Raw genomic sequence first — 12,264 nt, forward strand, 5'->3', positions numbered from 1 at the left:
CTTGGCTTTCTCTAGCAACTTAAGCTCAAGCCAACTATACTGGTTCACCTAGTACTACTTAGACTATGAACCGGCAGCTTTCGAATTCATTACTGAGACACAGTTAGCGACGTGTGTGTGGCATTGAATACGAATATTATTGGGGGACTGCTGTTAAGAGACAAGATGTAACAGGTATGATAATAATAAGGTGTGATGGTATCATTGAGCACTGTGGTATTTCAAGGTTTGACACTGATCTGCCTCTGATGGACACGAGCTTAGTATTATATGTATACCTTCGTACTAACATGCTTGAAACATACTTGTTTGAAAAACATTACCATTGAAGGAAACGCTCCGGATAATGTTGAAGCACACGATGCCCCAATCTGATCAACAGATTGCATTTAATACCGACCACGTTAACTACTTACTTATCTAAATACAAGTCGAAGTAATAGAAACACAGACGTCAGGCAGAGTCCGCTTTCAAGTATTGCCGTGATTAATATTTGGTTTATGCTGATTTTATTGACGGTATATAGGGGCACGCAATGCCGGCCTGCTGGCTCCTTGTACAGTAGCTCGTAACCACTAAGGTGCCACTGACATAAATTATCCTGACATTGGTAGATAGTCTGTTAGTAGTAGTTGTATATGGTCACGTGCTGAATAGTTGTTAAAACCATAAATACGTTTCATATCGGTTGAAAGTTAACTCTATGTGGAGATATACAAAGTCGAAAAAAAAAACCCACGCTGGTACAGTGAGCGAACTGCAAGCGTCTTGGCTCGTGCATCATTAAGCAAACAAAACCGACACCATTGACTTACCTGGTAACCGCGCGCGTCATTTAACTCGAATGATCTAGATCGAATGTACGAAATACCCCCACGATTACAGCCTTCATACAATGTTTATTTTGCCGCGGGGCAAGCACGCGTTCAGTTCATGTCTATTTGCATCTGTTACCTCTTAGCCCATTTATAATAAATGGCCTATAATAATAGAATCTATATAAAAAGATTCAACTATGTGACGTCTTCTATAAAAGATTAATCGCGATCAGTCCGCGACCTAATCCGAATCTGTCGCGTGCGCCATTGAAGACGGTTACGTCGCGGGTGTAACGACTACCCCAGTAATAGTGGTTAGATAGTCAGCATTTCTATTGTTGCTTCCCACACGATCCACTGCTGGACTATAGCTCAGAACAGGTCCTAGTTCGACGTCCTCAGTGAGAAGGCCATCATTTACTGTCAAACTGCTTCGTCCTCCCCAGACATGTGTACGCTATAGGCTCTACAAAGACTGCATTGCGACCAACATTATCTGTATTGTATATATTGTAATACAGCAGGGACAGCGCCAACACTTGACGGAGTTGGCCAAATATTCCATTCCAGTAGCTTCACTGAATGAATGAATCGGTGATCTGCGAAAGAGGCAATGCCATGAACTCTGTCGCACATCCACATACAAAGATCACCCCCTAGCCAATGGTAGAAGAGCTGGCTGTTATGACTAAACAACAATGCGACCTAATGTTGGAAACGATCCTGCCCAGTAACTAAGTGCGAGTCCTCCGATGTCTAACGGTCCGCATCAGTGGCCTATAAGAAGCTACTAGTTCATCCGGATCGGTAGACCAGTCCTGTTTGGATTGTGTACGGGTGGATATATTCTTTGCAATAAAAAGAACTGCTTCGAGGCTAATCCACCTGGTGGCCATCATCGCGGCATTGACCGGTCCTATAATCATTTAACTCAATATTCATCGTTGCCTAGCTTCGTCTCTGTCCTGAGTGCGTTGGCACAGTGGAACACGAAAAAATCGTGCCTCTTAAATAGAAACGAATAACACTGTTAAGGTGAACGGACGAACGCGGAAACCGCGCTATCCATGACGAGAGCTGATGTCCCGTCACAGACTCCCATAGACGAATGTGTCAAAGGTATATTTGTACTGTGAAAAGTCGATGACCGATCCGAGATCGCGTGCCCCTCGGACGCAGCTGGTCAGTGATTATACAGCAGTCAGTAGCGACCTAGTTACGGGAAAGAGCTACAATTGGTGCGTCGTCTAAAGCCCGACTCTGATCAAGCAGGTTTGTTCGAGGCTAGAAATCGCTGCCCGAATACTGTGTGAAACCGTTTTTGCTTACCTATCAGTTCGAACAACTGTCCTAAGTGGTAGGACCACTGCAGGACGGGTACAGTAATAAGCTAGATGATTTTTTTTTTATCTTCTAGAAGTTTCAAGCGAAACGAACTCTTTTCGGAGTCGTAAATGCGTTCAGGCCTCCGACAAAATCTACGGGGCTTATAAGAACATCGTCAAAGGACTACATAAAATGATCCGTTAGCTACAATTCAAAATTACATCGACAGCCTCAAACGGTTCGGTTATCGACATAATTGCATACGGTACGTGGCGGTGTAGAAAACTCAGACTCTTATATATTGCTATTCGCTTCTGCCCTTCTCGGACGGCTGATTTACACGGGGTCGACTAAAATGAAGGCCAAGCAACATAACGTCAGAATAGCGTCTCTGTCTTCCGACAAATTGAGTCCTGTTTCCCCAAATCAACGTAGGGTTTGCAACGCTCGTGAGCATCGAACGCAAACACGGCGGCAGGACACCAAAGTGAAGCCTAAACGATGGCAGATATAATAGAGACGGCTACGGGTGTCGAAAATAACCGATCTTCTCGACGTTCAAATTTCCACATAATCACAATGATAATAGTATCAATAGAGACGTATAGAAGGGGTATAACAGGCCGAAAGGGGTGAAAGATTGCAATGTCTGTGATCGAACACGAGATAACGCTGGCATCCGCCTGACGACCGATGAAGTGGTTCATAACCAATACCTTTATTGGAAGAGAATTTATATTTACAGGCTAAATATTTCCCTGGCTTGCTGTGGTGGCGGACATCGTCGTCTATATATCTGCTTAAATGCGGAAACTTTTTTTTGTCACTCATAATCGTGTTACTGCTGGCTAGTGGCTGGTGGCACAGCATCTCATTCATACGAAAATACCATTTCGCTCTGGCGTGCAAATCGTAACCAGCCACGATTTTAAAGCTTTAACTTTTACCAATAATGAATACGCCTTAATCAGCTCGTCTCCTAATGGTTCTACTAACAGACAGTCTGTCGATGCTACCCTATGTCTTCTAGCTCTTCATTTCTGAGAACAACCATGCTGAGGCCAAGCAAACAAATGGGTAACTCCAACCGTTACTCCTTGAGTATCTCGTGTTGACGCAAATTCCCGCCGCTTTTGCCGACGCTGTCCGTTCTAGCGTCGTTTCGCTACCATAATTCAGTTTCGTTTGGCGAAAAATTGCTAGGCCAGACAATTGCATGGAAAGATTGCTCGGTAGATGGCAACGCCGACGATTCAAAGGTTGCATTACAGTCATGCATACACGCAGATAGGCACAATGCGTGCCCGGAGTCTACGAGTTAGATACGGCGTGCACGAAAATCTCATTGATTAAATAATCGCCATTTCCGTTCTAGCCGGCTGCTCGTACCAGCTGCGAACTGCCGCGGTCTGCGCCGTATACGTACGCTTGAGAACGTATCATTAAGCGAGCAACTATATCGGATTTGTTTTGTCTTATACTGTCACTGCTCGTATCGTTTCGGCTTTGATATCTCTTGTCGCCGCCGCTACGACAATGGTACCGCCGGTGTTCCACCGCTATTGATATCCACGGGGTATGAGATGATCTTATTTGGCTACTTGATGCGATGAATAACATCAGTGACGTCAAAATGTAATGGACTCACCGAGGAACGAGCAAATATAGGAAAAGAATCAATGAAGCCAATTGTATGAACGGTAAAATATATAATACGAATAGGCGTTACGGTCGCTAAATGTTTGTCGGGACGTCGTTTCTTCCAGCTTTTTACGCTACCAGCGGCGGCGGCGGCGGCGGCAGTAGCAACAACAAGTTTTCCCTTATAGTATCTGTTAGTAGTTCTGGTTACAAAGACGTACGCGTATCTGTATTGTTTGAACCTGGAACTTATATCGCGGCGCGGCCGAATCAGTATCGCATAATAATGTCGCAATAACAGTATTTAGTAGCCCAATACAATCCTCCTCTCTCGACTATTCAGACTGGGAACGTCAAAACGACTGATCCTCTGCCGACGCATCTTGTCGGCACAGCTACATGACACTATATAGAGATGTGTGCACTACGGCTGCTTGAAATCGCCAAAATCAATACGAAACGATGACTTTGATATTTAAATTGAGAGAAAGAAAATAAGTTATGGTTGACTCTTACCGGCGTGTCACTTCAAATAGAAATCGAGTCTCGTATACAGTGAGACGCTTGCCGTTCGTATGGTACGTTGCTGCCGTTCGCTGTTATGGTAACTTGTTGTTACGTTCGGCGTGTTTTTTCGAACAGATCCCCGGCGACACTACGGCCACGAGCAGCGCGAAGATCGCGGACACAGACGATCACCAATGAATTGGCTAGGGTGGTAATGGCAGTACCAGCCACAGCGGTCACTACGATGGCGAAAGCGAAAAGCGCGGCACTAATTCGCGGTAGGACGGGTGATGGGACCGGCCCTTGCGACTGAGATTATATCGATATGTTTTTTTGCTGTTGTCCAGTACGGCCGAATTCGATCGCGCTGTTGCTATTCTCAGCACTGGGGCAACAGCAAAAAGTTGGGGGTTCGTTTGGTGCGACCTCGTCCGCTACAGAACAGCTACCATAACCCACTTCCTGACCTCCTAATTTTCCCCTTTTCTTTGCGACGGCGATCTTACCGCATGCCGGAGTGAAGTGCTAGCTTTCCGTACGCGTGCAGCAATGTGTCACGCAGGTCACTTGGTCCCACCACAGATCATGAGGCCATACGACAGGGTACTAATCAACAGTGCTGAATGAACGCACCTTCTAAAACCAGCCAGTTATCTAATCGTGATCTGGTCCCTACACGCAGCTGGTTCGCATGACTCTCACGCAGCTGCCAGCTACTAATGAAACGGCAGTATTTGGACACTCGCACAGCAAAACTATGGGTTAATCTGTTTTCGACAAAAGGGAGCTTATTTACTGGGCTTACTCAGTTACTGGAAATCCGGCGGAAGGAAATCTCTGAATGGAAGCCGGATTGCTTCACTGAAAAGGCAGATAGTTATGGATATACATATAAAGCAGATCAGTGTTCAGGGGCCACGAAACTGAAGGAGGAACGGGCTAATGCCGTAACAGCGCTATCGTAAAGAAACAACGTACTATAATACATAGAAGCCTTTACAGGCGACGCATCGTATACTGTGGTAGCAAGATTTTAGAAGACACAACCAAGTGACATAGAACGGCTCTTGTCTGCAGCAGATCAGGTAGATTTTTCTCCGGTCTGCTCGCAGTGATCCTTAAGCCAGCAGAGTGCCGCCGCTATTGGATGTCTACCTAGAATGAATTTTGTAAAAAATCAACCCTAAAAAATAGATCGACTTGAACTTTTCTTTCTGGCTGTAGTGCACCACTCACTATTTACTTGCCAGAAGCTAACGATAACATGGAGTAGCTTTCAACTGGACTCTGCTGAAAAGGATATTACTTCTTCTTTGTAGCGGTGTGAAAGGAGACGTTCTTTCGCTATTATTTCACATTCTAAATACAGCTCTGGCTGTATTTAGAAATGCATGACTTCAGGAGTAGAGCTGCGAACTCTTAGCAGCTGCGTTCAAAAAAGCTGGTTGCTATCTGTTAGTAGTAGATATTTTTTATTTATTTATTGGCTAACAAACTAGATGCTTTCCAACTATCTACTAATGGCACCGTTAGGTGTGCCTGTCTAGTACAGCAGTACTGTACCTGTTGCTTTCCAACGAAGGACTAAGGCTCTCAAAGCCGCGGCCTCTCAAATCCGTTTTAAAAGGACATTAGGTTTTGCACACGAACACTCTTCGTAACTGTATTAGGGCGCACAAAAAAAATCATTTTAGTGTAGAAATGTACATTTTTTTTTTTACATACATACATAGTCTCTTATATAAACGATTATATAGATTTATTCACGGACTAGCTCTCAGTTAACTTCTAGCAAGCTGGCTAGCTATTTGTTGGGGAAACGTTTTCCTATAGCATCATTTTATTGATCTATATTTCCAGAATACCGTAACTAGCGGTTCAGCTGTCATGCGAGAAACCTGCAAATGTTCAGTGCGGCAGAGCGTTCAATTCTAGCTTTTTGCGCGCTATATGCTGACAATACCATACAACGTAAGCTAATGATCCCTTATATGAGCCCATAAGAATTAATGGTGTCACCCTAAATGAACGGAATGAGTCACTAACATCTGTAATCAAACCACTCATATAATATTCGCATACATATGGTTTCCTACGGGATATTGGACCTTCAAGTTCGGGTTAACAGCTTTTCAATTACATCCCGTACGACGTTAACTGGCTTGTAGAAGTTCTAGTCAGAGACCTATTGATTGCTACGATGATGAACAGTGGAAAGCTGGCTTATCGCGTCGACTAAATCTAATACTTTGACGCCTGTGTTATTGATAACCTACACTGCGGCACCGACCTGGCTATTTCGCAAACAATAATAACAGTCGACTGTTATCAACTATGGAACGGTGTAAACAATCAGCGTTTCTTTTAATATTATCACTCAATTCAAAAGACTATCCCATATATAACAGCACGTTCTATTTTGGGCTTTTTTTTTCCTTGTGTTTTTGGGCCATGACCGAATGGGGTGTATGACGTCGCCGGCCTCGAAAAGCGATACATTTCAAACTATCAGCTACTTACTATTTTCATTGTTGTCATCATCATTACGTAAATAGCCCTTAGTGAAACTGATTTTTTTAGATAGCAAGCGTTTAACACTGAAAATATAACGGTAGGTAACTCAAAACGGCTACACTTGATGGCAGGCACATGTTATCACTGCTACCTCAATTCGTTAACGACATTCGACGAATGAGGTCGCATCGGCATCAGCTCGAGCTAACAACTAAGGTAATAGTTATTACCATCCAAAGATACAATGGACAGGCGAAATCTTAGACTTTATAAATACTATCATTTACATCGACCATGTACGATTCATTCAACATCTCCAGCAGTCATGTCAGAATACGCGAGATGTTCCTGTCGCTCACACGCGTGCGTACGGCGTCTCCCGCGATCTCTGGCGATCAACTAATCGGTTAAGAACACTCCCATTGGCTACTGTCCGTAACGGCGGTCAAAGCAGTCCATGTCTCCTTGGTAAGGAATGGATAAACTTTACATTTGGAATCCTTTTGTCAGTGTTGCTTTCACTATTAACTTTTCGTACTATTCTGTGCAGAATCTGGACGGTTCTAGAATGGTCATGGCGCATGAATCGAAAGTCGATCACAAGCATTCATAATAATGATTTCAGTAATTATGGCGATGGTGCCGGCGGCGGCGGCGGCTGCTGCCGTCATAGCTGGCGAGACCACGTACGTACAATCTTGAATGATGTCACCAAGCGTTCAGTACCTTCACCCACTCGAGTATCTACGATGATTCAATCTTCTTAGCAAAACTTTCTACACTTGTCTTGAGCACTGCGTGTGGAAAACGTCTGAGGTCATTCCAAGCCGGGTAAACAGGGCCCAGTAAATATATATAACTATGATCTCAATCGTCCCAGGTGTGAGGAGCCGGAAATAGCTTCCGGAAACTTCAGTTAGTAATAATTGCTTTTCAATATAATACCGAGCTCGATAATTTTTATGCTACACTTAGTTATCGTTATTGTGCCTACCGTTCTTGCTCGGGCTTAATATAGCAGTGACCTTCTCTCCTCGTAACCGTTCGATAATGTCTGCTTAAGTACGCATTATGACCATTACCACATTACTAGACAATTCATCCAGCCTATGATTTATTGCAGATGGACATCATCACTAGCGGCAGTCCCTTTCCATGATCAAAAGGCATGACTGCTTTCCCGTTTACTTACCTAGCTCCCCTCTCGTTGTATTGTTAAAGATATCGCCCTCGTGTAGCCCCATTACAATACAAAACAATCGCTAGTGTAGTTAAACACCAACGTTTCGGGCGATCTTTACCAGCAGAAGGTCCATATCTATGCTACAGGTACGATTGTGTTATCATTGCAATCATTTGTCGCCGTGTTGCCATTGTCAACAGTACAACATGCGCAATAGTTTGCGGACGGGTATACAAAGAAAACGAGTTGTGTCACCCAGAAAAGCGTGGGTTATAGGTTGGCCACGGGCGTACAAGCATCTGACTATTTGATCCAATTTTGCACCATTTCTACAATGATGTTGGCTTAGTGACAATGGCGCCTATAGCAACGTAATCGTCATTCGGGAGGCAAAGGTCCTCGGAAAGGCCCTACAGAATCATAGCTATAACAGTAGCAGTGAAGTAATCGTAATGATAACCAATAGCTTGTTGTGCCATTTCAGAGAGCCTATCGAGAGAAATATTCTTTTTGTGAAGGCTAGTAGTGGTGACCTTGTTGAAGGTAATCGCGATTTAAATGGCGACAGATGAAAGTCTTCATGTTCGCTAGCGACTTTAAGCCGAGACCGAACGACAAGATCCGTATACCATCATCCGAACCGATGATAAGCACATTCATGTGAGTGGAGCATGTGTAACTGCCCCATCTGCTTTGTCGCTGGCAGACAAAAGTCAAATAAATTTCTGACTTGACCCTTTAAGCGAGCAGCTCCTGACTGAACACTTATTGATCGAGGGAATAGGCATCTGAAGGACTGCAGCTGAGGTTTTTAGGAACTGATAAACAGTGGTTCATTCAGCTGTTATAGATTGTAAAGCAAAGAGGAAACGTTAAAAGCCAATGTTTTACATTCGGTGTCACGTACCTTTAAACTCTTTGCCAAATCGAATTAGGTCATCGGCGCTCGTCTCGACAAAGCGAAGTTTTTGCTGCATCAGATGGGGAACCTGCCTGAGCAATCGCTGTTGAAGGTCCCGTGAGCAACAGGACGCCTGGCCGCCGCATAAGTCACCGTCTTCTGTAATACAATTATAAAAAATACAAACTCGAACTGTTAGACAACTTAACCTCAGGCATAATTTAAATATTCTTTGCCTTAACCAACACGTTACGATGTTGCCTCTTAGACAGAGCACGCAACGTTTCATTCACGCTTCTCTGGTTTACAACATTATTAATCTCGTGAAAACGCCAGTGGTTTCGGAAGCGCTGATCGAGTCCGATCATCTAGCCGATAATTAGATACGCTTCCATCATACTTCCTGGTTCTGGGCAACACTGTTACTATTAATTTTATTGTCTGGGTTGTAGCATAGGTGGCGCAGCAGTGATAGTAATAATATTAGTCACTGACAGTCTGCCCCAACAGAAGCTCTCAACAGCGGACGACAATGATTCGTTGGCTATTTTCGGTATATTTAGTTCTAATGTCTGAAAACGTAGATGCTAACGAATGTTTGTCCGTTTTGAGTTTACCTCTCTCGCTGTACGTAAATTGAAGCTTTGTATAAGTTCGCAAGTGTAAGGCCATGAGGAGGAAGTCGCTGCCGGACGAAACTGCGGTCAGTTTTGCCGGTTTTAGACCACTCACATGATACGCAAAGCACGTCGGAATCGAGCACGACGAGGTCACCTCTTATAAAGGTATGGACAGCGTTTCCGATTCGACCTAGGTTCCATGGCGTAGGTTCTACATACAGGCATAGGTTGCCATCATTTTCCCTGGATCGTTACTCCATTGACAGGGATGAGTGTCGCGGTTTATCATGTGTTGGAATTAGCGAATAGCTGACGCACGAGCTTAGGTAATTAATGGCTCAGTGTTGGGGGCAGCCTTACCAAGAGGATTACAGTGGCCTGAAGGGAGACAAGTGGGGCAAGTTTTTTAATGACGAATTAGTCGCTAAAATGAATGTTGAAACGTTCCAAATTACAAAAGATGCTTTTCATAGATATCTAACAAATTGTGCTTGAGAGTGTTTACTCGATGACTATAGATTGGAATGGAAATAGGCATTGTTAGTTTCATTGTTTAAACAGTAATCGCTCCTCGAATCGATTCTCGGCTCGCTCAAGCAAATCGACTTCCTCGGCTCGATTTGTTGGAGCCGAGGAGCTCGCTGACACTGAAGTGGAAACCCAGTAGGTCCTTTGATACTGCCACAGGTTTTTATAGTAGAGGAAGTACGTATACTTTTATTCGCGCTTTCTTTGTTTTCTATTACGCCCGCTAGAGTAACAGATCGAACGAACGCGCGGATCTGCTTAGCAGTTCTGATCCGCTACTACGCAGAGAAATTAGCGCGTTAGTTCCTCCCCAGAGATGGTCATGCGGTCCCAACGTTACCCTTTTTAGACCAACACAGAAGACTTGCGCAAGAGAAAACATTCAAAATGGGATCCGCACATAAAACATAATTTTATGATATTTATCGGCGTTGTCGGTCGATCGGTGTTCTGTGTTTAGTTCTACCGTTTTCGACCTTTTGCGTCAAGCTAGATAAGTCAACATCTTATGTGTAGTAGAAAATAAAATCATCATCGATTATGCGCGGTATTCATGTGTGCGGTTACCGGTTCTATAGGTTTTTTTAGCGCTGAACTGCGCGTCGCCCCTTTAACGTTCGCCGACCCCACTAGAAGCAAGGAGGCTGAAAGAAAGGCTAAAGAGCCTTTACAAGGGGACGATCATATCGAACACATTTCAACGGAAGAACAGCTCAAATCAAGCTTGGCTTAATCGTGAATAACGGTGATCGGCGATTCGCTGCTATGGATACAAATAATAATAAAGCCCAGAAAGGTAAGGTTTATATATAAACACTAAGTGTCACTTACTTTGTGTTATCTTTTGCGGCATGTACTTCTTCTCATTTTATTCTGATTATTTTTATATTTTTACAGAACATTGATGCTAAATGACCCTTTCATCTTCTGCTTCGGCCGGTGTTCCACTTATTTATGCGGCACTCTCAATGTTATCATTCTAAAAGATTATATGTCCTGTGGTATGACCGACAACACAGTACGTTGAAACGATAGGCACACGCATCATTTCGGTGAATTTTTAGATATAGTACAGAACATGCTAGTAGGTACCTGCCTGATTTGTGGCTATAATCTTACTTAGCGACTGAGCCCGTTTAACATCAAACGTGGCGAAAGCGGGTTGTGGAATTGCCGAAGTAGGATCATCAACTCGTGAAGTGGATGGCCTGCCGCAAACTGAGACCACCCTGATGAAAACATTCTGTACTTCTGCATGTAATTATGAATCAGGCCACAAACTTTAGTCGAGGTGTAAGGCACATATTTATACCATGGCTTTCTTTTTTTTTGTACATATAATAATGATAAGAAACAATAACAGATTCGAAAGGGGCAAAAAAATTGCTGCTTATGTGTCTACGTAACTCTGCGAACTTCCCGAAAAAGCGCAGGCTTATTTACTCCTGTTTATTTACGCTATATTATTATATATCTGATGCATGTGCAACATATTAAGTTTCGAAAACTTGTAACTTTACATCGTTAATAGACTGACCGTCAGATGTCAAAATTTAAAAATGTATAAAGATCACGAAAATAATCGTGCTTGAACGATAACTGCCACAGGCTTGCTCATCCAGATAACTTAATCCACCTCGAATATTCGAATTAAGTTCCAGTAACGTAAGGTAACGCAGTAGCTGAGAACGTTCTTCGGGTCTGCTGTCGGATTAGCTACAGAAAATTGCTTGGGCTTGTGAATTCTCATGGCCGAACTCCCATTATTAATGCGTCTGAAAAGTTCACAAATTTTAGCGATAGGGACCTATACATTGTCTCTAGAGTCTTTGACTTGACGACTATCCATTTTCTGCTAGTTTATAATGAGCCAAAGAAACTGTTCTCTCATAGACAGCTTGGTGACGCCCAAACCGGCTAATTGCGTCTAAGGTTAGGTAGAAACATTTGTATGGATGACAAATTTCGATGGTCCTTCGCTCGATTCTGGTGGTGCGTCCGGGCAATCGAACAACACTACGATAGCTGGAAATTATTTAAGCGGGTTCAATAAGGAGCTTTCGGTTGATCTTTACTAAATACCTTATATATATGTTCAACCATTAACGTTTCTATTCACTGAGTCATTTCTTTATATACTACTAGGTGCTTGTGATGATCGATAGTTGCTTGTTCCCGTTCGTTCGAGCAGCTGTTGTCGTTCGTCCAAGTTCAGCTCGAGCTTG

General features: G+C 43.5%; 1 protein-coding gene across 3 annotated transcripts in view; it reads right to left on the minus strand.

Annotated features, from left to right (window-relative positions):
• Positions 1-12,264, minus strand: part of dally (division abnormally delayed protein) — a 70,028-nt gene that overhangs the window by 31,496 nt on the left and 26,268 nt on the right. For 2 of the 3 annotated variants that reach the window (XR_015311742.1, XM_022835812.2), the window contains exon 2: positions 8,898-9,050. Coding sequence is in view for 2 of the 3 variants with exons in the window: in XM_022835812.2 (XP_022691547.1) it covers positions 8,898-9,050 (153 nt within the window). In the remaining variant the exon portion in view is untranslated. The remainder of the gene's footprint in view (positions 1-8,897; positions 9,051-12,264) is intronic. The other variant, XM_022835813.2, reaches the window with a different exon arrangement.

The sequence above is a fragment of the Varroa jacobsoni genome, unplaced genomic scaffold, assembly GCF_002532875.2.
Source record: "Varroa jacobsoni isolate VJ856 unplaced genomic scaffold, vjacob_1.0 scaffold_616, whole genome shotgun sequence".
NCBI classification, from domain to species: domain Eukaryota; kingdom Metazoa; phylum Arthropoda; class Arachnida; order Mesostigmata; family Varroidae; genus Varroa; species Varroa jacobsoni.